The sequence below is a fragment of the Pristis pectinata genome, chromosome 1 (assembly GCF_009764475.1).
Source record: "Pristis pectinata isolate sPriPec2 chromosome 1, sPriPec2.1.pri, whole genome shotgun sequence".
Lineage (NCBI taxonomy): Eukaryota > Metazoa > Chordata > Chondrichthyes > Rhinopristiformes > Pristidae > Pristis > Pristis pectinata.
Genome location: NC_067405.1, coordinates 429,634 through 451,754, shown reverse-complemented (window position 1 = coordinate 451,754; position 22,121 = coordinate 429,634). Strand labels below are relative to the sequence as shown.

Below are 22,121 nucleotides of genomic sequence, written 5' to 3'. Positions count from 1 at the left end.
ATAGGAAGGATGTGGAGGCGTTGGAGAGGGTGCAGAGGAGATTTACCAGGATGCTGCCTGGATTAGAGCGTATGGAATATGAGGAGAGGCTTAAGGTGCTAGGGCTTTATTCACTGGAAAGGAGGAGGATGAGAGGACACATGATAGAGGTATATAAAATATTGAGAGGAATAGATAGAGTAGACAGCCAGCACCTCCTTCCCAGGGCACCAATGCTCAAGACGAGAGGGCATGGCTTTAAGGTTATGGGTGGGAGGTTCTGGGAAGATGTCAGGGGGAGGTTTTTCACCCAGAGAGTGGTTGGTGCATGGAATGCACTGCCTGGGGTGGTGGTGGAGGCAGATACATTGGACAGGTTCAAGAGTTTGTTGGATAGGCACATGGAGGAATGTGAGATAGGGGGATATGCGGGAGGAAAGGTTTAGATAGTGTGAGGGTGGTTTGATGGACGGCACAACATGGTGGGCCAAAGGGCCTGTTTTGTGCTGTATGGTTCTATGGTTCAAATTCTGGAAACAAATATCATACCATCTGTAAAAAAGCTCAAGATGAAAGGAGGATGGCTTCTGCAACAGGATAACCTTCCTAAACACAAAATCCACAATGGACGACCTCAAGAGGCACAAGCTGAAGGTTTTGCCATGACCCTCACAGTCCCCTGACCTAAACATCATCGAAAATCTGTGGATAGACCTCAAAAGAGCAGTGCATGCAAGATGGCCCAAGAATCTCACAGAACTAGAAGCCTTTTGCAAGGAAGAATGGGCGAAAATCCCCCAAACAAGAATTGAAAGACTCTTAGCTGGCTACAGAGAGCGTTTACAAGCTGTGATACTTGCCAAAGGGGGTGATACTAAGTACTAACCATGCAGGGTGCCCAAACCTTTGCTTGGGGCCCTTTTCCTTTTTTGTTATTTTGAAACTGTAAAAGATGGAAATAAAAAAGTAATCTTGCTTAAAATATTAAAGAAATGTGTCATCTTTAACTTAATGCCTTTTGGAAATCAGGTCACCTTTTACTCGCTTAGCTATTCACAGTAACAGAAATTTTGACTGGGGTGCCCAAACTTTTGCATGCCACTGTATGTCAGTGATAGAACCATAGAACAATACAGCACAATACAGGCCCTTCGGCCCACCATGTTCTGCCACCCTTCAAACCACACCTAAGACTATCTAACCCCTTCCTCCTGCATATCCCTCTATCTTAAATTCCTCCATATGCTTATCTAACAATCTCTTGAACTCGATCAATGTATCAGCCTCCACCACCACCCCAGGCAGTGCATTCCATGCACCAACCACCCTCTGGGTGAAAAACCTCCCTCTGACATCTCCCTTGAACTTCCCACCCATTACCTTAAAGCCACGTCCTCTTGTTTTGAGCACTGGTGCCCTGGGAAAGAGGCGCTGTATACCTCTATCATGTCTCCCCTCATCCTCCTTCTCTCCAATGAGAACAGCCCTAGCTCCCTTAGTCTCTCCTCATAATCCATACTCCCTAACCCAGGCAGCATCCTGGTAAATCTCCTCTGCACCCTTTCCAACGCTTCCACATCCTTCCAATAATGAGGCGACCAGAACTGGACACAATACTCCAAGTGTGGTCTAACCAGAGTTTTGTAGAGCTGCCTTATTACTTCACGGCTCTTAAACTCGATCCCATGACTTATGAAAGCAACATCCCCTAAACTTTCTTAACTACCCTATCCACCTGTGAGGCGACTTTCAGTGATCTGTGGATATGAACCCCCAGATCCCAGTGCTCCTCTACGCTGCCCAGAATCCTGCCATTTACCTTATATCCCACCTTGGAGTTTGTCCTTCCAAAGTGTACTACCTCACACTTCTCTGGATTGAACTCCATCTGCCACTTGTCAGCCCAGCTCTGCATCCTATCAATATCCATCTATAAGCTTTGACAGCCCGCCACATTATCCACAACACCACCGATCTTTGTGTCATCTGCAAACTTGCTAACCCACCCTTCCACCCCCTCATCTAAGTCATTAATAAATATCACAAAAAGTTGAGGTCCCAGAACCGATCCCTGTGGGACACCACTAGTCACAGCCCTCCAATCCGAATGCACTCCCTCCACCACAACCTTCTGCTTTCTACAGGCAAGACAATTCTGAATCCACACAGCCAAGCCTTCCTGGATCCCTTGGCCTCTGACCTTCTGAAGAAGCCTACCATGCGGAACCTTATCAAATGCCTTACTAAAATCCATGTAGACCACATCCACTGCACTACCCTCATCAATCTTCCTGGTCACCTCCTCAAAGAACCCTATCAGGCTAGTGAGGCAAGATCTTCCCTTCACAAAGCCATGCTGGCTGTCCCTAATCAGTCCATGATTCTCTAAATGCTCATAGATCCTATCTCTTAGAATCTGTTCTAACAGCTTAACCACCAGAGACGCAAGGTTCACTGGTCTGTAATTCCCTGGACCATCCCTACTACCTTTTTTGAATAAGGGGACAACATTCGCCACCCTCCAATCCTCCAGTACCATCCCCGTGGACAACGAGGACTCAAAGATCCTAACCAACGGTTCAGCAATCTCCTCCCTTGCCTCATGAAGCAGCCTGGGGAATATTCCGTCAGGCCCCGGGGACTTATCTGTCCTAATATTTTAACAACTCCAGCACATCCTCTCTTAATATATACATACTCTAGAACATCACCCTTACCAACACTGTCCTCAGCATCATCAAGACCCCTCTCCTTGGTGAATACTGAGAGAACCTCACCTACTTCCACAGCTTCCAGGCACATCCTCCCACCTTCGTCTTTAATCGGACCTACCTTTACTCTAGCCATCCTTCTGCTCTTTACGTACGAGAAAAAAGCCTTGATTCTCCTTAACCCTACTCACCAAAGCCTTTTCAGGTCCCCTTCTCGCTCTCCTCATCCCCTTCTTAAGTTCCCTCTTTGCTACTCTATATTCCTCACGAGCCCTGCCTGATCCTTGCTGCTTACACTTTATGTATGCTGCCTTCTTCTTCCTAACTAGTCATTCCACCTCTCTCGTCACCTACGGTTCCTTCACCCTGCCATTCCTTCTCTGCCTCACCGGGACAAATTTATCCCTAACATCCTGCAGAAGATCCCTGAACAATGAACACATCTCCATAGTACATTTCCCTTCAAAAATGTCACCCCAATTTACACTCCCAAGTTCTCGCCTTATAGCCTCATAATTCGCCTTTCCCCAATTAAATATCTTCCTGTCCTCTTTGCTCCTATCCCTATGCGTGACAATTCTAAAGGTTATGGAGCAATGGTCACTGTCCCCCAAATGCTCACCCACCGGTAGATCTGTCACCTGTCCCGGTTCATTACCTAAAACTAGATCTAATATGGCATTCCCTGTAGTCGGCCTGTCAACATACTGTGTCAGGAATCCGTCCTGGACACACTTTAACTCCGCCCCATCTAAACCTTTGGCACTAAGTAGGTGCTAATCAATATTTGGAAAGTTGAAGTCTCCCATTATAATAACCCTGTTATTTTCGCATCTTTCCAAAAACTGCCTCCCAATCTGCTCCTCAGTATCCCTACTGCCACCCGGGGGCCTATAGAATACTCCCAGGAGGGTAACTGCTCCTTTCTGATTCTAAACCTGATTCTGATTCTAAAATGTGGGTAGATGGGAATGGCTGAGATGGGAACTTTGGTTAGCACAGACGAGTTGGGTGGAGGGGCCCGTTTCTGTGCTCTATGGTGGTGATCTTTTCTATGTCCATCAGGAACTGCAAAGTGCTATCAAACAAAATAACACCCACCGTTTTCTGGCCTCTGGCCACCTCCTTTGCAGCTGCCTCCAATGCCACCCTGGCTCTGACACTCAAACCCTCGGGCTCGACAAGTATTACCTTCCGTCGCTTGGCGGGCAACTGCGACAGAACATCAGATTTCAGTCGTCTCACCATCAATGACTCCAGCAGAAGGAGTCGTAGTTCCAGTAGATTAGATGATCCAGAATAGTCCCATCCCCAGGGTAACTGCCAATCAAAGGAGCAAAAGAATGAGGCAGATTCTTATTGGGTGGGGGAAAAGGGAGGGCTGTAGTTAGGTGATAAGGGGGTGTGAACTGAGAAGGGAGGGATGCTAAGTGAAGATTTGGGAGATGCAGGGGCACCCATGGAGGATACAGTGAGTGGCTGTAGAAGGGGGCGGGAGTAGAGTATACTTCCAATTAGTGTTTGTGCAGGGAAAAAGTTAAATGACAAATTTATATCTTTCTGAATGCACAGAGCATCTACAAGAAGATAGGTAAATTAATGGCATAAGTCAAAACAAACAAGTATGATTTAATAACCATTGCAGAGACCTGGGTGCAAAGTGATCAACATTGGCAATTAAATATTCTAAGATTTATAGGTAAACAGTAGTAAACAGGAAGGATATTAGGTAAAAATCAAGTAACAGAATCAGTTTGGGTGGAGTTAAGAAATAGCACGGGAAAAAAACACAATGGGAGTTATATGAAGATATCTGAACAGTGCTGATGTAGGGCATTGTATAACTCAGAAAATTAGAGAAGCATACAACAAGGACAATACATTAAATATGGGAGACTTTAATCTGCATATGGACTGGGCAAACTAAATGAGCAGTAATAGTGTGGAGGATGAATTCACAGAGTGTACGAGAGATTATTTTCTCGATCACTCGGTGGAGGAGCCAACTAGGCAAAAGGCTAAATGTTAATTGTTTAATGTTAAGGAGATAATTGGTGCAAGGATAAAGTTGTCCCTGGCTAGGGTGCCTAGAATTCAAGACAAAGGAGAGAAGAAATTATTGAAGACAGAGGTTGATTGATTTTAAGATATTAAGGGAATTACAGGATATGGGGTTAGTACAGGGAAGTAGAGCTGAAGCTATAGATCAGCCATCATTTTACTGAATAGCAAAGCAGGCATAAAGGCGCAAGCGGCTTCCTTCTGCTTCTATTTCTTTTATTATTGTGAATTAATCCAACCTCCTCACCTGCTTGGCTGCACAATAACGCATTCCAAACTGGTGGAAGCTGGGGAAGAGGGAGGGACGAATGGCAGCAATCTGGCTGTATAGCTCAGCAGGTCTTGACAAGGCTGGTGTCCCGGACAATAGCACGAGTCTCCTGGCAGCCTGGGAAAGAGAAATACAAAGATTAATGGCAGCATCACTCCTGTGCCATGACATTCGCTTCCAGAGCAAACCAATGGAGAGAAATTAGAGAGAACCAGGGTGGCACAGCGGTGCAGCTAATAGATCTGCTGCCTCACACCTCCAGTGACCTGGGTTCGATCTTGACCTCCAATGCTGTCTGTGTAGACTTTGCATGTTCTCCCTGTGACTGTGTAGGTTAACCCTGAGTGCTCTGCTTTCCTCCTGCATCCCAAACATGCGAGGTTTGGTATGTTAAATGGCAGCTACAAATTGCCTCATGAGTGGTAGAATCTGGGGAACCTGATGGGAATGTGTCATAAAGTCTTACAGCATATAAACAGGCTCCTTGGCCCACTGAGACCATACCCACCATCAACCATCTATTCACACTAATCCTACTTTAATCCCCTTCTTCTTTTTATTCTCCCCACATTTTCATTGAGAGAATAAAATGGTGTTTGATGGTAAGTGCATATCCACTGGGTCAGAGCTCTTTCCATGCTGCAGCACTCAAAAACAGATCAAAGACTCAGATCCAGTGTTCGGTCAGATATACAGAACAGTTTTGCTTCTGTTGGACTCAATGAAAATAGATTAGCACAACATGACCTGGAGTGTGTTTTTAGTTAATTAAGCATACCTGCAGAGGCAGAGTCCCCAGGCCCGACCCGACCTGTGGGAATGCCCGATGCCGGGGCCCGACCAGGGCCGCTCCAGATCAGAAGCCCGACCCTATGGAGCATGCAGGGCCAAGTCCCAACGCTGAGGCCCCCCTAGACGGCCCCACTTACCTGCTGGGGCAGACCACTCCTCTTCAGACCTGTATGGAAACAAATTACCTCACAGGCCAGCTGAATCCGTTCCAGGTCTTCCAAGTCTGGTCACAAGCAGTCATTCACCTTCAGTCCAGATAAATCAGATCTAGGTCTTCAAACTCTGCCCAGAAGAAATCACTTCCCATCCAGTCTAGGTGAATCCACTCCAGGTCTTCCAGGTCTGACCTTAAGCAATCACTTACCGGGTGGCTCCACTCCAGGACCCACGAGTCACAGCCACTTACCTCAGAAGCAAGGTAAAAGGGCTGGGCTGCAGGTGGGGCTGAAACAACGTGGGTACAAGACCCTCCTCCCCAGCATACTACTAACTAACGTCCAGGCCATTGAGAATGAAGTTGATGAACTAAGTGCCAGACTGACCTATCAAAGAGAACTGAGGGACCGTTTCACAGAACACCTGTGCTTTGTCCATAACCGTGACCTGCATCTCCCCATTGCCAGTCACTTCAATTCCCCCTCCCACACTATCACAGATATGCCAGTCCTCAGAACCTTAAGATTAAGATTTTTAAGATTTCTTTATTAGTCACGTCTACATCGAAACACACAGTGAAATGCATCTTTTGCGTGGAGTGTTCTGGAGGCAGCCCGCAAGTGTCGCCACGCTTCTGGCGTTAAAACAGCATGCCCACAACTTCCTAACCCATACATCTTTGGAATGTGGGAGGAAACCAGAGTACCCAGTGGAAACCCATGCAGTCACGGGGAGAACGTACAAACTCCTCACAGACAGCAGTATTGAACCTGGGTCACTAGCGCTGTAATAGCATTACACTAACCGCCACACTACCGTGCTTTGAATTCTCCCACTTTAGGTAATCCCCACCCCCTTTCCCCCACAACACCACCCCCCCCTCCCAACATGCTTCTTCCGTTTCCTAGCGTCTTTTTCTCTACCTTTTTCCCCCCCCTCTCTCTTACCTTTGACCCATCCCCCGGTGGATCTGCTCTCCCCTCCTCCCCCACACCTGCCTATCACTACCTCTTACTTGCATCTACCTATCATCACCTTGTGCCCACCCCAGCTCCCCTCTTTTGTCCACCTATCACTGCTCTGCTTTTCCCTCCTATATATTGGGCTTCCTCTTTTCCTATCTTCAGTCCTGAAGAAGGGTCCTGACCCGAAACGTTGACCGCCTGCTTTTCTCCACGGATGCTGCCTGGCCTGCTGAGTTCCTCCATCATGTTTTTCATCTAGATTCCAGCATCCTCCATTTCTCTAGAACGGAGGGACTGCTGTGTGCTATGTCTCACCAAAAGGTGGTTTACACCTGCTTCACCTGACTGTGCCATACAACTTGAGGGCTATCCAATCCATCGAATGGACCATACAACGTGCTCAGGCAAAGTTAGAGGTGGAGGGGTCTGCTTCTTAATCAATAACTCCTGCTGCTCGGACATGACGGTCCTGGCGAGCTCCTCCTCACCCAGCCTGGAATATCTAATGGTGAAATGTCGACCATATTACTTGCCACAGGAGTTCACTTCAGCTCTCCTGATGGCAGTCTACATCCCACCTCAGACGGACTTGAAGCCCGCACTCAATGAATTATACTCTGTGGTCAACAGCCTTGAAACAGGATATGCTGAGGCCCTCTTCATCATTGCAGGTGACTTCAACCAGGCCAACTTCAAGAACGTGTTACCAAAAGTACTAACAGCATGTCTCCTGCTCCACCAGGGGTGCTAACACCCTTGACCATTGCTATACAACCATCAAAGATGTCTTTCGAGTCACCTCCTGCTCTCACTTTGATATATCAGACCACCAGGCTGCGCTCCTCCTCCCTGCATACAAACAGAAACTGAAACAGGAGGATCCCGTACAGAGAGTCATGCAGTGCTGGTCTGAGGAAATAGATGAGCTTCTATGCGACTGCTTTGAGACAGTGGGCTGGTCCATGTTCAAAGACTCAGCTGCCAGCCTTGATGAATATGTCACCACCATCATGGACTTTATCAGCCAGTTGTGTTGAGGACTGTATACCAAAGAGAACAATAAGGGTGTTCCCAAACCAGAAATCATGGATGAACCAGGAGATCCACTCCTTACTGAAGTTGAGGACTGCTGCATTCCAATCAGGTCACCCTGACCTTTACAAGAAGTCGAGATACGACCTCTGTAAAGCTATCTGATATGCCGAGAGACAATACCAGTCCAAAATTGAGTCCCATACCAGCCATCAGTTGTGGCAGGGCTTACATGCTATAACGGGCTACAAAACTAAGTCGGGCAGCATCGTCAAGAACAGCGCATCCCTTCCTGATGAGCTTAACGCATTCTACGCACATTTTAAACAGAAGGGGAGTGGATTTTCACCACCAACCCTGACAGCTTCAAATGCACCTGAACCCGTGGTCACCACTGAGGACGTAAGATCAGTCTTCCAGAAAGTGAACCTGTGGAAAGCATCAGGCCCAGATGGTGTCCCTGACCATGCCTTCAGATATTGTGCTGATCAGCTGGCGGAGGTACTTGCAGACATATTTCACCTCTCCCTGCTTCAATCTAAGTTTCCCTCCTGTTTTAAGAAGACCACTATCCTCCCAGTACCTAAGAAAAACAAGGTAACATGCCTTAATGACTACCGACCAGTGGCTCTGACATCCACCACCATGAAGTGCTTCGAGAGGCTGGTCATGGCAAAAATTAACTCCAGCCTCCCAGACAACCTCAACCCACTGCAATTCGCCTACTGCCGAAACAGGTCTACAGTGGATGCCATCTCCCTAGCCCTACACTCATCTCTGGAGCATCTGGACAGTAAAGACACATACGTTAGACTATTGTTTATTGACTACAGCTCCGACTTCAATACAATAATTCCAAGCAAACTCATCACCAAACTTTGAGACCTGGGACTCAACACCTCCCTCTGCAACTGGATCCTTGACTTTCTGACCAACAGACCGCAATCAGTGAGGATAGGCAGCAACATCTCCAGCACGATTATTCTCAACGCTGGTGCCCCACAAGGCTGCATCCTCAGCCCACTACTCTACTCCCTATACACTCATGACTGCGTGGCCAGATTCTGCTCTACAAGTTTGCAGATGATACCACCGTGGTAGGCCGTATTTCAAATGACGATGAGTCAGAGTACAGGAAGGAGATAGAGAGCTTAGTGACATGGTGTCATGACAACAACCTTTCCCTCAATGTCAGCAAAACAAAAAAGCTGGTCATTGACTTCAGGAAAGGAGGCACTGTACATGCACCTGTCTATATAAATGGTGGAGGCTGAGAGAGTTGAGAGCTTCAAGTTTCTTGGAGTGTACACCACCAATAGCCTGTCCTGGCCCAACCACATAGACACCACAGCCAAGAAAGCTCACCAGCACCTCTACTTCCTCAGGAGGCTAAAGAAGTTTCAGCACGTCCCCTTTGACACCCCCCAACTTTTATCAATGCACCAGAGAAAGCATCCTATCTGAATACATCATGGCTTGGTATGGTAACAGCTCTGCCCAGGGCTGCAAGAAACTTCAGAGAGAGTTGTTGACACAGCCCAGCACATCACTGAAACCTGCCTCCCCTCCATGGACTCTGACTATACCTCTTACTGGCTTGGTGAAGCAGCCAGCATAATCACCCACCCGCGTCATTCTCTCTTTTCCCCTCTCCCATCAGGCAGAAGATACAGGAGCCTGAATCCACATACCACCAGGCTCAAGGACAGCTTCTATCCCACTGTGATATGACTATTGAACGGTTCCCTTATACAATGAGATGGACACTTGACATCTCAATCTACCTTGTTATGACCTTGCACCTAATTGCCTACCTGCAATGCACTTCCCTGTAACTGTGACACTTTACTCTGTATTCTGTTATTGTTTTTACCCTGTACTAACTCGATGTACTATGCAATGAATTGATCTGTACGAATGGTATGCAAGACAAGTTTTTCCATTGAACCTTGGTACAAGTGACAATAATAAACCAATACCATGGAGAAGTAAATGTTACCACTGAATAGAAAGAAGAAAGATCTCCACCAAATACCTGGCTGGTATATAAATGAAGATTTGCAAGGACCATCTGGCCTGGACCAGGGTGTTGATACTTCAGCAAAATGCAGCAAATTAGACTTTAACTAATTTGTAAAGTGAAGTGAAACGTAACACTGAAAAATCTCATCTCTGATTTTAACACTAAATTCATTTGCTGGGAATAGACTGCTTACAGCCTTTGAAGATGGAAGTTATATTGGGAAACTGGAACAAAGCTTGAAGCTTCAGAGGGTTGTTTCAGCTTCTCGCTGTATGTGACTCATGAAATCCAAGGCTCACACAGAAGCTGCTGCCCTCAATACGATAACCCACCACAAGGCAACAGGTGTAGCATTTATTTTTTTAACTTTGCTTTTTAAAAAAAACCACTAAACCTCACAAGAGAGACAAAGGGAGGGGGTCAAGTAGGGATGAACCATGAGGAAGGTTGTGGCAATGGAAAAGTGGGCAAGAGAAAAAGGTAAAGCCAAGAATCTTCAGAGGAGTCAGTTCCCAAGGGAGAAGGTGGTTGGGAACATACCTGGAGAAGAGGAAGAGCAGCTTTACATCGAGCAGTCTTCATGTTCTTCAGAAAATGAGATTCATCCTAAAACACAAGAAAGAAAAACAATGTCAAATTCAAACAGCAGAATCTTTGTGCAAGGTGGAGTGCAGGACAAAAGAGGTTTGTGCCAGAGCTCAAACCAGATGTAATTAGACTAACCCTCAACTTTTGAAAGAATATATGGAATATTGTGCCTTCTGCATGAAGGAGCAAGTTGGGATACAGCCTCAGTAAACTCAACATGGTTTGTAAGCAAAATAAAAATCAAAAACTGCACATTGGAAATTTGAGAATGTAGAACAGTACAGGCCCTTCGGCCCACGATGTTGTGCCAAACTATATGAACACCTACTCCATGATCAATCTAACCCTTCCCTCCTGCACAGCCCATAACCCTCCGATTTTCTTACTTCTATGTGCCTATCTAAGAGTCTTTTAAATGTCCCTATTGTACCAGCCTCTACAACCACCCCTGGCAGTGCGTTCCAGGCACCCACCACTTCCTGTGTAAAGAGCCTACCTCTGACATCTCACCTGAACATTCCTCCTCTGATCTTAAACAGATGTCCTCTGGTATTGGCTATTACTGCCCTGGAGAAAAGGTGCTGGCTGTCCAGGGCGGTAATAGCCAATACCAGAGGACATCTCTGGTATTAGCTATTATGCCCTTCATAATCTTATAAATATAAATAGGAGCAGGAGTAGGCCATGGAATCAGAACCACAGCACAGAAATAGGCCCTTTGGTTGCCATGGACACAGTGGGCCATCGAATACCTAGCCACACTAATGCCATTGTCCTGTAGCCTTCTATGCCCTGATGATTCAAGTGTCCATCTACTTCAACGTTGTTAGAATCTCTAACTCCACTATCCCCTCAGACAATGCACCGAGGTTCCAGCCACCATCTGGTTGTTAGAACACACATTATGGAAATCATAGGATGTGGATTTCTGCAGAAAAGTGATGCTGAGGTAGAAGACAACCATAATCTTATTGAATGGTGGAGCAGGTTTGAGAACCCAAATGACCTGCTCTTGCTTCTCCTTCTGGTATTTTTAAGATGATGGAGACTAATTGGAGAGCTCTTACTAAAAGCCAACTCTTTGAGACAAACTCAGGAGATACCACCCCCAAAAAATACATGTGCTAGGTGGCCTTCTCCTGTGGGTTATTACATGAATCACACTGCAGGGAATTCACTGTGTGGGGATCCCACTGTGCAGACATTATCAGTGAGCAAATTGCAGCAGCCAGTGTACCTCAAAATAATTCACAGTGGATATCATGTGATCTGGGGTCAGGATGCGTGTCCAGTTTGCACAGTAGATGTGCTAGGCATCTGGCTGGGTGCTATTGAAGTGAATCTCTGGGTGGAGAAGAACAATTAAATCCACCTACCACAATAATGACCTGAAACCGTCTCTCCATCAGCTGCTTGCTGAGCTTGGCAAGCAGGTCATGGCTGATGATGTTGATGTTGGAAGAGGAGAGTCGATCTTTCCCTGTCTTCACCACATTGATGGTCTCAGCGTTCACGGAGGGCAGCCAATAGCTGAAAGCCTGTCAAATGACAATAATGCTCATCTGAACATTCACTCTACAAACTGCTCCTGGACCAGGTATTTTCAGCCTTCAACATGCAGCACATGATGCCACCCCAAACCTCAGTCCCCAGCCAGATGCTCACATAATAATGAGCCCAACAGACAGTCCTGATCTCAGGGATCCATTACTAAAAACTGACATGCCCAGGAAATCCCCACAAATCCCAATACACTTTATATCATTAGGCTTACGGAGATACACTCAGAGACTCCACCATCAATAAAAATATTGATTTTTTTTTCCTCTCACTCTGAGACATCACATTGTGAGTCTTGGACTCATTTTATTGAAATGCCTAATCCACTGAAGAATGGCATATACCTGTGCCCAGGTGAATCGGACTGAGGATGGAGCCACCACAAGCACTGGCCACTCCTTACGATAAACTGCAGCGATACAGATAGCCTGCAGAGTTTTCCCAAGCCCCATGTCATCAGCGAGCAGCAAACGACCTTCTCGCGAAATGGCACAACTGTCAAAACATAAAGTACCAATACACAATTCGCCAGGAAAGTCTGCAGAATTTATGAGAAGGTAATCACGTATGCATGAGCCCATTCGGCCTATTTGTCCAGCAACAACCACCGTGGCCTCCGACACTCTCCCAGAGTCAGGGGTCAAACTTTTATGCTGACTCAAGGTGAGAAACCGACAAAGTCAGATTTACACAGCATAGAAACAGGCCCTTTCTAAACTAACCCCACTTACGAGCACAGTCCGCAGCACTCTGCGTGTTGGCAAGTAACTCAGGCAGTGCATTCCAGATTCCAACCACCCTCTGGGATCAGGAGTCAAAGAACCACTAGCGATGGCTTCTCTTCCCACAACTGCATTGTTACCTAGTGTGCCATTTCCCCAAGAATGAGTTTGCCTCCTCTTTTCCCTTCTTCATGCTGCCTCAAGGGCCGACTGAAGATTTACCTTTACTGGATCCATCCACTCACCCCACCCAGATGCTGACTACTGCTACCCTTTGATGGAATTTACTTGAACCGAAGACTGAAACCTACTTCACTCCATCCCTCTGGAAAGGCATTAGGCTCTGAACCAATTTAGAATCGACATCAGACAGATCAGCATCTGGGATCACCAAAGGCTCTTGACAGGTCTTTTCAAACTGGGGCAAGAATACCTCCAACACTCCACGGGGCAAAGGCTCCACCTGCACAGCAGAGATCTTCAACAGCTCCTCAACTGGAAAACAAACCAAAAACATAAGGGAAACATGCAGCTGTATAAAACAAAGCACCACTTTCCAGAACCTCAGGACACCTCAAAGCACTTCACAGGCAAATGGAAATACAGGAGACCACAGATGGTGGAATCTGGAGCAACAAACAATCTGCTGGAGGAACTGTCAGGATAAAGGAAATGATACAGGGTTTCAACCCAAAACATCAACAATTCCTTTCCCCTCGAAAGATGCCACTCAACCTGCTGAGCTCCTGCAGCAGATTGTTTGTTACTTTGCAGACAAATTATAATTTGAAGTGAGGCCACTACATTTAGTTAGTTAAAATAAATTACATGAACTACATTTAGTTTGTTAACTACATTTAATTAGTTAGTTAAACAGCCATTTTATGTACAGGATTCACACAAGGACATGATTACACTGCAGTGTTTCAAGAGTCATACAGCATGGAAACAGGCCCTTCAGCTCAAACAGTCCACGTCAACCAAGATTTCCATCTAAGCCAGATCCATTTGCTAACATTTGGCCGATATCCCTCTAAACCTTTCCTATCCAATGCACCTGTCCAAGTGCCTTTTATGATAGGGGTTTTGTTTTGAAGAGGAGACCAAGCATACATCTACATTAATGATCTACATTATCATTTCCATTAATGATAATGGGTAAGAATGGTCCATGGTTCCCTGAAAGCGTAGTCACAGGTAGACAGGGTGGTGAAGGAGGCTTTTGGCATGCTGGCCTTCATCAGTTAGGGCATCAAGTATAAAAGCTGGGAGGTCATGATACTGTTGTACAAAACTCTGAGGCCACACTTGGAATGTTGTGTTCAATTTTGGTCTCTCTGCTACAGGGAAGATGTTAGTAAACTGGAAAGAGTGCAGAAAAGATCTACAAGGAGGTTCCCAGGACTTGAGGGACTGAGTTACAGGGAGACGTTGAACAGGCTAAGACTTTTTTTTTCCTTGGAGCAGAGGAAAGGGGATAGATCGGACAGAATTTGTTAGGTGTGTACAGGAAGGATTCCTGACACAGTATGTGGATAGGCTGACTAGAGGAGACCATTCTGGACCTGGTACTAGGCAATGAGCCTACTCAGGTTTCAGATCTCTCGGTGGGAGAGCATTTTGGAGATAGTGACCATAACTCTTTGACCTTTACCATAGCCTTGGAGAGGGATAGGAGCAGACGATATGGAAAGTATTAACTGGGGGAGGGGGAATTATGCTACTATTAGGCAGGAACGGCAGCGTAAATTAGGAAGAGATGTTCTTGGGGAAGTGCACAGCGGAAATGTAGAGGTTGTTTAAGGAATACTTGCATGGGGCTCTGGCTAGGTTTGTCCATTGAGGCAGGGTAAGGATGGTCAAGTGAAGGAACCGTGGTTTTGACAAGAGATGTAGAATATCTTGTCAAGAGGAAGAAAGAAGCTTACCTGAGGTTGAGAAAGCATGGATCAGACAGGGCTCTGAAGAGTTACAAGGTAGCCAGGTGGGAGCTTAAGAATGGCCTTAGGCGAGCTAGAAAGGGGCATGTGAAGTCCTTGGCGAGTAGGACAAGGAAACCTCAAAGCGTTCTACACGTATGTGAAGAATAAGAGGATGGCTAGAGTGAGGGTAGGGAACCGATCAGGGATAAAAGAGGAAATATGTGCCTGGATTCCGAAGAGGTAGGGGAGATCTTTAATGAATTACTTTGCTTCAGTATTCACCAGAGAGAGAGACCTTGACGTCGTGAGGATGGCATACAACAGGGCTGATACGCTAGGGGCATGTCGACGTGAGGAATCTTTGAAAAACATTAGGATAAATAACCAGGGCCGGACGGGATATGTCCAAGGTTATTACAGTTACGAAGGAAGAGATTGCTGCACCGTTGGCGACAACCTTCGCATCCTCACTGGCCACAGGAATAGTGCCGGATGATTGGAGGGTGGCAGTTGTTCTTTTTGTTTAAGAAAGGAAGTTAGGGAATTACAGACCAGTGAGTCTTACTCAGTGGTGGGCAAATTACTGGAGAAGATTCTTTAGAGACAGGATTATATGGGCATTTGGAGAAGCATAGGCTGATTAGGAACAGTCAGCCTGGCTTTGTGAGGGGCAGGTCGTGCCTCACGAGCCTGATTGAATTCTTTGAGGATGTGACAAAGCACATTGATAAGGTTACAGCAGTGGATGTGGTATACATGGATTTTACTGAGGCGTTTGATAAGGTTCCTCATGGAAGTCTCATTCAGATAGTCAGGAGGTATGGGATCCAGGGAAACTTGGCTGTGTGGATTCAGAATTGGCTCGCCCATAAAAGACAGAGGGTGGTGGTAGATGGAGCATATTCTGCCTGGAGGTCGGTGACCAGTGGTGTTCCACAGGGATCTGTTATGGGGACCCCTGCTCTTTGTGATTTTTATAAATGACCTTGGATGAGGCAAGGGTGGGTTTAGTATGTTTGCACCAAAGGTTGGTGGTGGTGTGAATAGCGTAGAAGGTTGCTGTAGATTACAACAGGACATTGATAGGATGCAGAGCTGGGCTGAGAAGTGGCAGATCAGGTTCACACCCAGAAAAAGTGTTAAGTGATACCATTATTTGAAGTCAGAATACATGGTAATGGCAGGACTCTTAGCAAGTGTGGAGGAACAGAGGGATCTTGGAGTCCACGTCCATAAATCCCTCAAGGTTGCCGCGAAGGTTGATAAAGTTGTTAAAAAGGTGTATGGAGTATGGAGTGTTGACCTTCATTAGTCGGGGTATTGAGTTCAAGAGCCGCGAGGTGATGTTGCAGCTCTATAGAACTCTGTGCTTAGACCACACTTTGTGTATTGTGTTCATGTCCTGGTCACTCATAATAGGAAGGGTGTGGAAGCTTTAGAGAGGGTGCAGAGAAGCTTTACCAGGATGTTGCCTGGATTGGAGTGCCTGTCTTATGAGGATAGGTTGAGTGAGCTAAGGCATTTATCTTTGGAGACAAGGAGATGGAGAGGTGACTTGATAGAGGCGTACCCAGACAATAAGAGGCATAGATCGAGTGGACAGTCAGAGACTTTTTCCCAAGGCGATAATTGCTAACACGAGGGATATCATTTTAAGGTAATTGGAGGAAAGCACAGGGGGAATATCAGAGGCAAGTTTTTTTTTTAAAAACACAGAGTGGTGGGTGTGTGGAATGCATTGCCGGCAGAGGTTGTGGGGGCATATAAATTGGGGACATTTAAGAGGCTCTTAGATAGACACATGAATGACAGAGAAATGGTTGGGGGGGGGTGGGGGCTATGGGGGAGGGAAGGGTTAGGTAGATCTTAAAGCAGGATAAAATGTCAGCACAACATTGTGGGCCGAAGGGCCTGTACTATGCTGTAATGTTCCATGTTCTATGAAATTGAGGGGTGATCTTAGGCTGTGTAAAATCATGAGGGGCATAGATAGGGTGAATGCACTCTTTTTCCCAGGGTTGGGGAATAGACCACAGGTTTAAGGTGAGAGGGGAAAGATTTAATAGAAACTTGAGGGGTAACTTTTTTTTTTAAAATAGATATACATACATACACACATTGGTATGTATGTGGAATGAGCTGCCAGAGAAAATGGTTGGAGCAGGTACAATAACAATTTCTAGAAGTTGAAGTACATGGATAGGAAAGGTTTAGAGGGATATGGGCCAAATGCCAGCAAATGGGACTAGCTTAGATGGGCATCTTGGTCAGCATTGGCCACTTGGGCCAAAGGGCCTGTTCCCATGCTGTATGACTGTAGGTGGCATGGTTAGTAAATTTGCAAACGACACTAATTAATGCTATAGTGGACAGTGAAGCGGATTGTCCAAGATTATAACTGGATGTAGAGCAACTGGGAAAGTAGGCAAGGAAATGGTTGATGGGACTTTAACTGAAAGTGCAAAGTGATGCATTTTAGGGAAGTTATACTAGGCCAGAACATACACGTGGAATAACTGGACCCTGGAGAGCGTTGCTGAACAGAGAGACCTTAGAGTACAAATACATAGTTCCCTAAAAAATGGAAACACAGGGTAGACAGGGTGGTGAGGAAGTTGTTTGGCAATGCTTGCCTTCATCGGCCAAAGCATTGAGTACAAGAGTTGGGGACATCATGTTACAGTTGTACACAATGTTGGTTAGGCTGACTTGGGAGAACTGTATGCAGTTCTGGTCACATTACAGGAAGGACGTGATTTAGCTAAACAGGGTACAGAAAAGATTCACAAGGATGTTGCCTGGATTGGATAGGGCTTGGTCTTCTTTCCCTACAGCAAAGGAGGGTGATAAATGACATGATACAGGTATATAAAAATTATAGAAAAATTAAAAGCATAGACTGGCTAGATAGCCAGTGTGTTTTCCCATGGTAGGGGTGTCTAAGGCTAGAAGGCATAGGTTTAAAGTAAGAGGAAGGAGATTTAAAAGGGGATCTGAGGGCTACGTTTTTCCGCAAAGATAGCTTGTATCTGGAATGAGCTGTCAGAGGTGGTGATGGAAGCCAGAAACAGGAACAACACTTGGCATCTGGACAGGTACTTGAATGAACAAGACATAAATAGAGAGATATGAAATTAATGCAAGGCAAATGCAATTAGTGTAGATAGGCCCTGTGGTCAGATTAGACGCAGTGGGCCGAAGAACCTATTTCTATCCTATACAACTCTATGACCATGCTGGACGACTATCAGCACCCTAGGCTGGGCATTCACCAGAAGCTAGATTTCTGCAGTCCCATCAGTGGTACACAACCACAAGTCAGATGCTCCATGCTCTGATAAGCACTTCATCTATTGCCCTCTCCACTATCTACAAGGTACAAGGGGGTCGACTGGGAAAAATAAAATAGGACAACACAGAGGGGAAGGGAGGAGGTATTGGAGATAAAGGAGTGGATAAAGCAGAAAACAGGTCAACATGTGGTACTCACCCAGCACTCTGTAATCTTCCAAGAGGAAACTCCACTTTCTCATTTTCATATCTATGATGCAATAAAATTGATAGCTATCGGTTCCTGATTCAAAACGACCTTAAGAACAACCTTCAGAACCTCAATGACGCAGAGAGAAAGGAGCATTTAAAATGAGCTATAACAACTTCACACATAGATTGAAATTTCCAAAGCATGGATAGTCGTACAAGACAGAAACAGGCCCTTTGGCCCAGCATGTCCATGCCGTCCATTTTTTTTTTACACAACTACACTAATCCTATTTGCATGCATTAGATCCATATCCTCTACGCCTTGCCTATTCAAGTGCCTGTCTAAATGCTTCTTAAATGTAGTGATCATATCAGATTCTGTCCACCACCTCTGGCAGCACATTCCCCGCTTCTATGGAAAAAAAACTTTCCCCTCAAAAATTCCTACCTCTCACCTTAAACCTATGCCCCCTTGTTTTTGATACCCCACCTTAGGAAAAAGATTTTAATCACCTACCTTATCTATGCTCATAATTTTATACACCTCTTTCAGGTAAGCCCTCAGCCTCCTTTACTCTAGGGAAAACAACCCCAGCTTAGAACCTCATCCTTCTTTTTACCTATGTTGTTAGTGACCTCTGGTTGATCTACCCTCATCTTTTAGAACGTTCTGTACCCTGAACGAGACGTCCCTGACCCTGCACTAGAGATGTAGCATACCATCCCAAAGTCCATAGAAACACCTGTCTATTCCTCTTACTCATGAATACTTACTCCCCTTCCACCACTACTGCTTGCCTACACTCCTCCCTCCCCTGCTGTGCATCAGAGCCAACCGTCGTGCCACAAACTTGCCTGCCACTGCCACCTTCCTTTGAGAGACCATTCCTCCGACAGTATCCAACACAGTATACCCATTTGAGAGGGGACTCTTGCACTGCCTGTCTGCACTTACTGCTCTTCCTGGTCACATCTCCCTTCTTTCTGTACCTGTGGTGTGATTAATTCGCTAAATGTATCATTTATGACATTTTCCACATTGTGGATGCTCTATAGAGAGTCCAACCCCAGCTCCAACTGCTCTATGGGGGTCACACAGGAGTCTGATGCTCACCAAAACCTGCACTTTGCAGCACTTCTACACCAACACCTATTCCCTAAAATGACTGAGATGGGTTGTGGGGGGAGTGGGAAGGGGGAAGAAAGTTAGAGAAGTAGCGATACAGCATGGGATGGAAATGATCAGGGTGGGGAGGGAGAGTGGGCGTCACTGGGGTTGGGAGAAACCAAGAGATGGAATTACTCACCATAATTCCTGGAATTCACCCGTTTGAAGACATTCAGAACCTCTGCATGAAAAGCGATCTCCACCTCACAGCGGGATCTGGAGATGAGGATGAATCGCCCTTGTATCCCTGCACCAGGTTTTTTCCAGTTCTTTCCTGCCATCACCAGCTTGCTTACAGTAAGTGCCAAATTGCGCTGTCTCCTAGTTTTTGGTGTATCGCTGGTGCCAACATCTGTTTCTAGCACTCCATCTAATGGCTTCAACATAACTGTTGGAATGTGCTTTACCTGGTCCACTGCAACAAAGACAAAGAATGGATATTCATTACAACTCTGTACAAGGAAGATCACATCATGCTACACCATAACAGGTCTCCCCTGTTCATCTTCTCTTCTGACATCCTCTAACCTCCATTGACCTCTCCTGCTCAGACTTACAAGTTCTGCAATTTGACACAGAAAAGGCAACTTAGTTCCCCCTATTGGGAAGCAACATCCACTAGTGACTTTTCTTTAGCCATCAATTTACTGGTATCTTTTTACAGAACATAGAACAGTACAGCACCTTCATGATCTTTCAGCCATGACGTTGTGCTGAACTAATGAAGCTAATGACACCTAATCCCTTCTGCCTGTACATAGTCCATACCCCTCCATTTTCATGTACCTATCTAAGAGCCTCTTAATCATATCTGCCTCCACCACCACCCCTTGCAGCGCATTCCAGGTACCCACCGCTCTTAAAAAAAAACTTCCCTCACTCATCTCCTTTCAACCCTCCCCACCCCACCTTAAATGCATGCCCTCTGGTATTAGACATTTCAACCCTGGGAGAAAGATATTGGCTGTCTACTCTATTTATGCCTCTCATAATATTATAAACCTGTCACGTCTCCCCTCAGTCTCCAGAGAAAACAACCTTAGTAGGCCCAACCTCTCCTTATAGCACATGCTCTCTAATCCAGGCAGCATCCTGGTGAAACTCTTCTGCACCCTCTCCAAAGCCTCCACACCCTTGCTATACTGGGGCAACCAGAAATGAATGCAATACTCCAGATGCAGCCTAACCAGAGTTTTATAAAGCTGCAACATAACTTGCCCAGATTAAACTCCATCTGCCATTTCTTCACCCATATCTGCAACTGATCTATATCCCACTGTATCCTTTGGCAATCTTATACACTGTCCATAACGTGAACCAATCTTTGTGTCATCTGCAAACTTACTAACCCACCCACCATTTTCATCCAAGTCATTTATATACATCACAAACAGCAGAGGCCCTAGTATGGATCCCTCCAGAACACCGCTAGTCATAGACCTCCAGCCAGAATAAGTCCCATCGACCACTACCCTCTGTCTTCTATGGGCAAACCAATTCTGAATCCAAACGGTCAAATCACCGTGGATCCCATGCTTCTTAATCTTCTGGATGAGCCTACCATGTTGAATAAAATCTACATAGACAACACACACTGCTCTACCTTCATCAATCACCTTCAAAACCTCCTTGAAAAACTCAATCATGTTAGTAAGACGTGACCTGTCTCACACAATGCCATGCTGATTTTCCCTAATTATGCCAAGCTTTTCCATATGTTCATAAACACCATCCCTAAGAATCCTTTCCAATAGCTTCCCTACCACTTGAACCTCCTGCAGAATTAGTTATGTTATGGTAAGAGAAACAGAATTAATGTCAGAACTGACTGAAGTAGGAGGAGAGACAGGAAAGGCTGGAATAAAAGCAGAAAATGTTGGAATTAGTAAATAGGACAGGCAACATCTGTGGAAACAGAAACAGCACTAACTTTTCAGATTCAAAACCCAAGACAGACTGGGTTTGTTTTTCTTGGAGCCAACAAGAGCGATATTGAAAGTTATGAGGACACAGATAGTGAGAAACTTTTCCTCAGAGCAGACACACACACACACACACACACACAATATTTAAGTAGTTTTTAGATGAGCATTTGAAATGCCAAGGCATTGAAGGTAATGGGCCAAGGCCTAGAAAATGGGATTAGTATAGATAAATAAAGATAACTATAGGAGTAAACACACAAAAGGAGCAGGGGGAGCTCAGCGGGTCAGGCAGCATCAATGGAGGGAAGTGAACAGTTGACATTTTGGGTTGAAACCCTTCATCAGGACTGGAAAGAAAAAGGGAAGATAGCCAGTACAAAAAGGTGGGGGAAGGGGAAAGAGCTGGTTGATAAGTGGATCCAGGTGAAGGGGGCGATAGGCAGATGAGGGAGGGGAAGAGTGGGAACAGTGTCAGAAGCTGGGAGGTGATAGGTGGAAGTGACAAAGGGATGAAGAGAGGATAGTGGACCATGGAATATAGGGAGGGAGGTGGGGAGGGGAACCAGTGGGAGGAGTGTGTGGGCGATGGGCAGATGGAGAGGGCGGGGGGGGGAAGGATAGGGTGATGGGGGCCAGTGGGATCAAGAAAAAAAGGGGAGCAGTTTGGAGACTACCAAGGAGGAATATGAGATGTTGTTCCTCTAATCTGCATCTAGCCTCAACTTGGCAGTGGAGGAGGCTGTGCACGGTGAGGGAATGGGAA

The 22,121-nt window shown here is 45.8% G+C and overlaps 1 protein-coding gene across 1 annotated transcript in view; it reads right to left on the bottom strand.

Annotated features, from left to right (window-relative positions):
• smarcal1 (SWI/SNF related, matrix associated, actin dependent regulator of chromatin, subfamily a-like 1) overlaps positions 1–22,121 on the bottom strand; it is a 61,556-nt gene that overhangs the window by 26,549 nt on the left and 12,886 nt on the right. Inside the window, exons 3-10 of the mRNA XM_052025861.1 lie at positions 19,573–19,848; positions 18,273–18,323; positions 13,172–13,355; positions 12,483–12,633; positions 11,955–12,116; positions 10,531–10,596; positions 4,999–5,139; positions 3,792–4,010 (exon numbers count right to left, since the gene is read on the bottom strand). Coding sequence (XP_051881821.1) covers positions 3,792–4,010; positions 4,999–5,139; positions 10,531–10,596; positions 11,955–12,116; positions 12,483–12,633; positions 13,172–13,355; positions 18,273–18,323; positions 19,573–19,848 — 1,250 coding nt within the window. The remainder of the gene's footprint in view (positions 1–3,791; positions 4,011–4,998; positions 5,140–10,530; positions 10,597–11,954; positions 12,117–12,482; positions 12,634–13,171; positions 13,356–18,272; positions 18,324–19,572; positions 19,849–22,121) is intronic.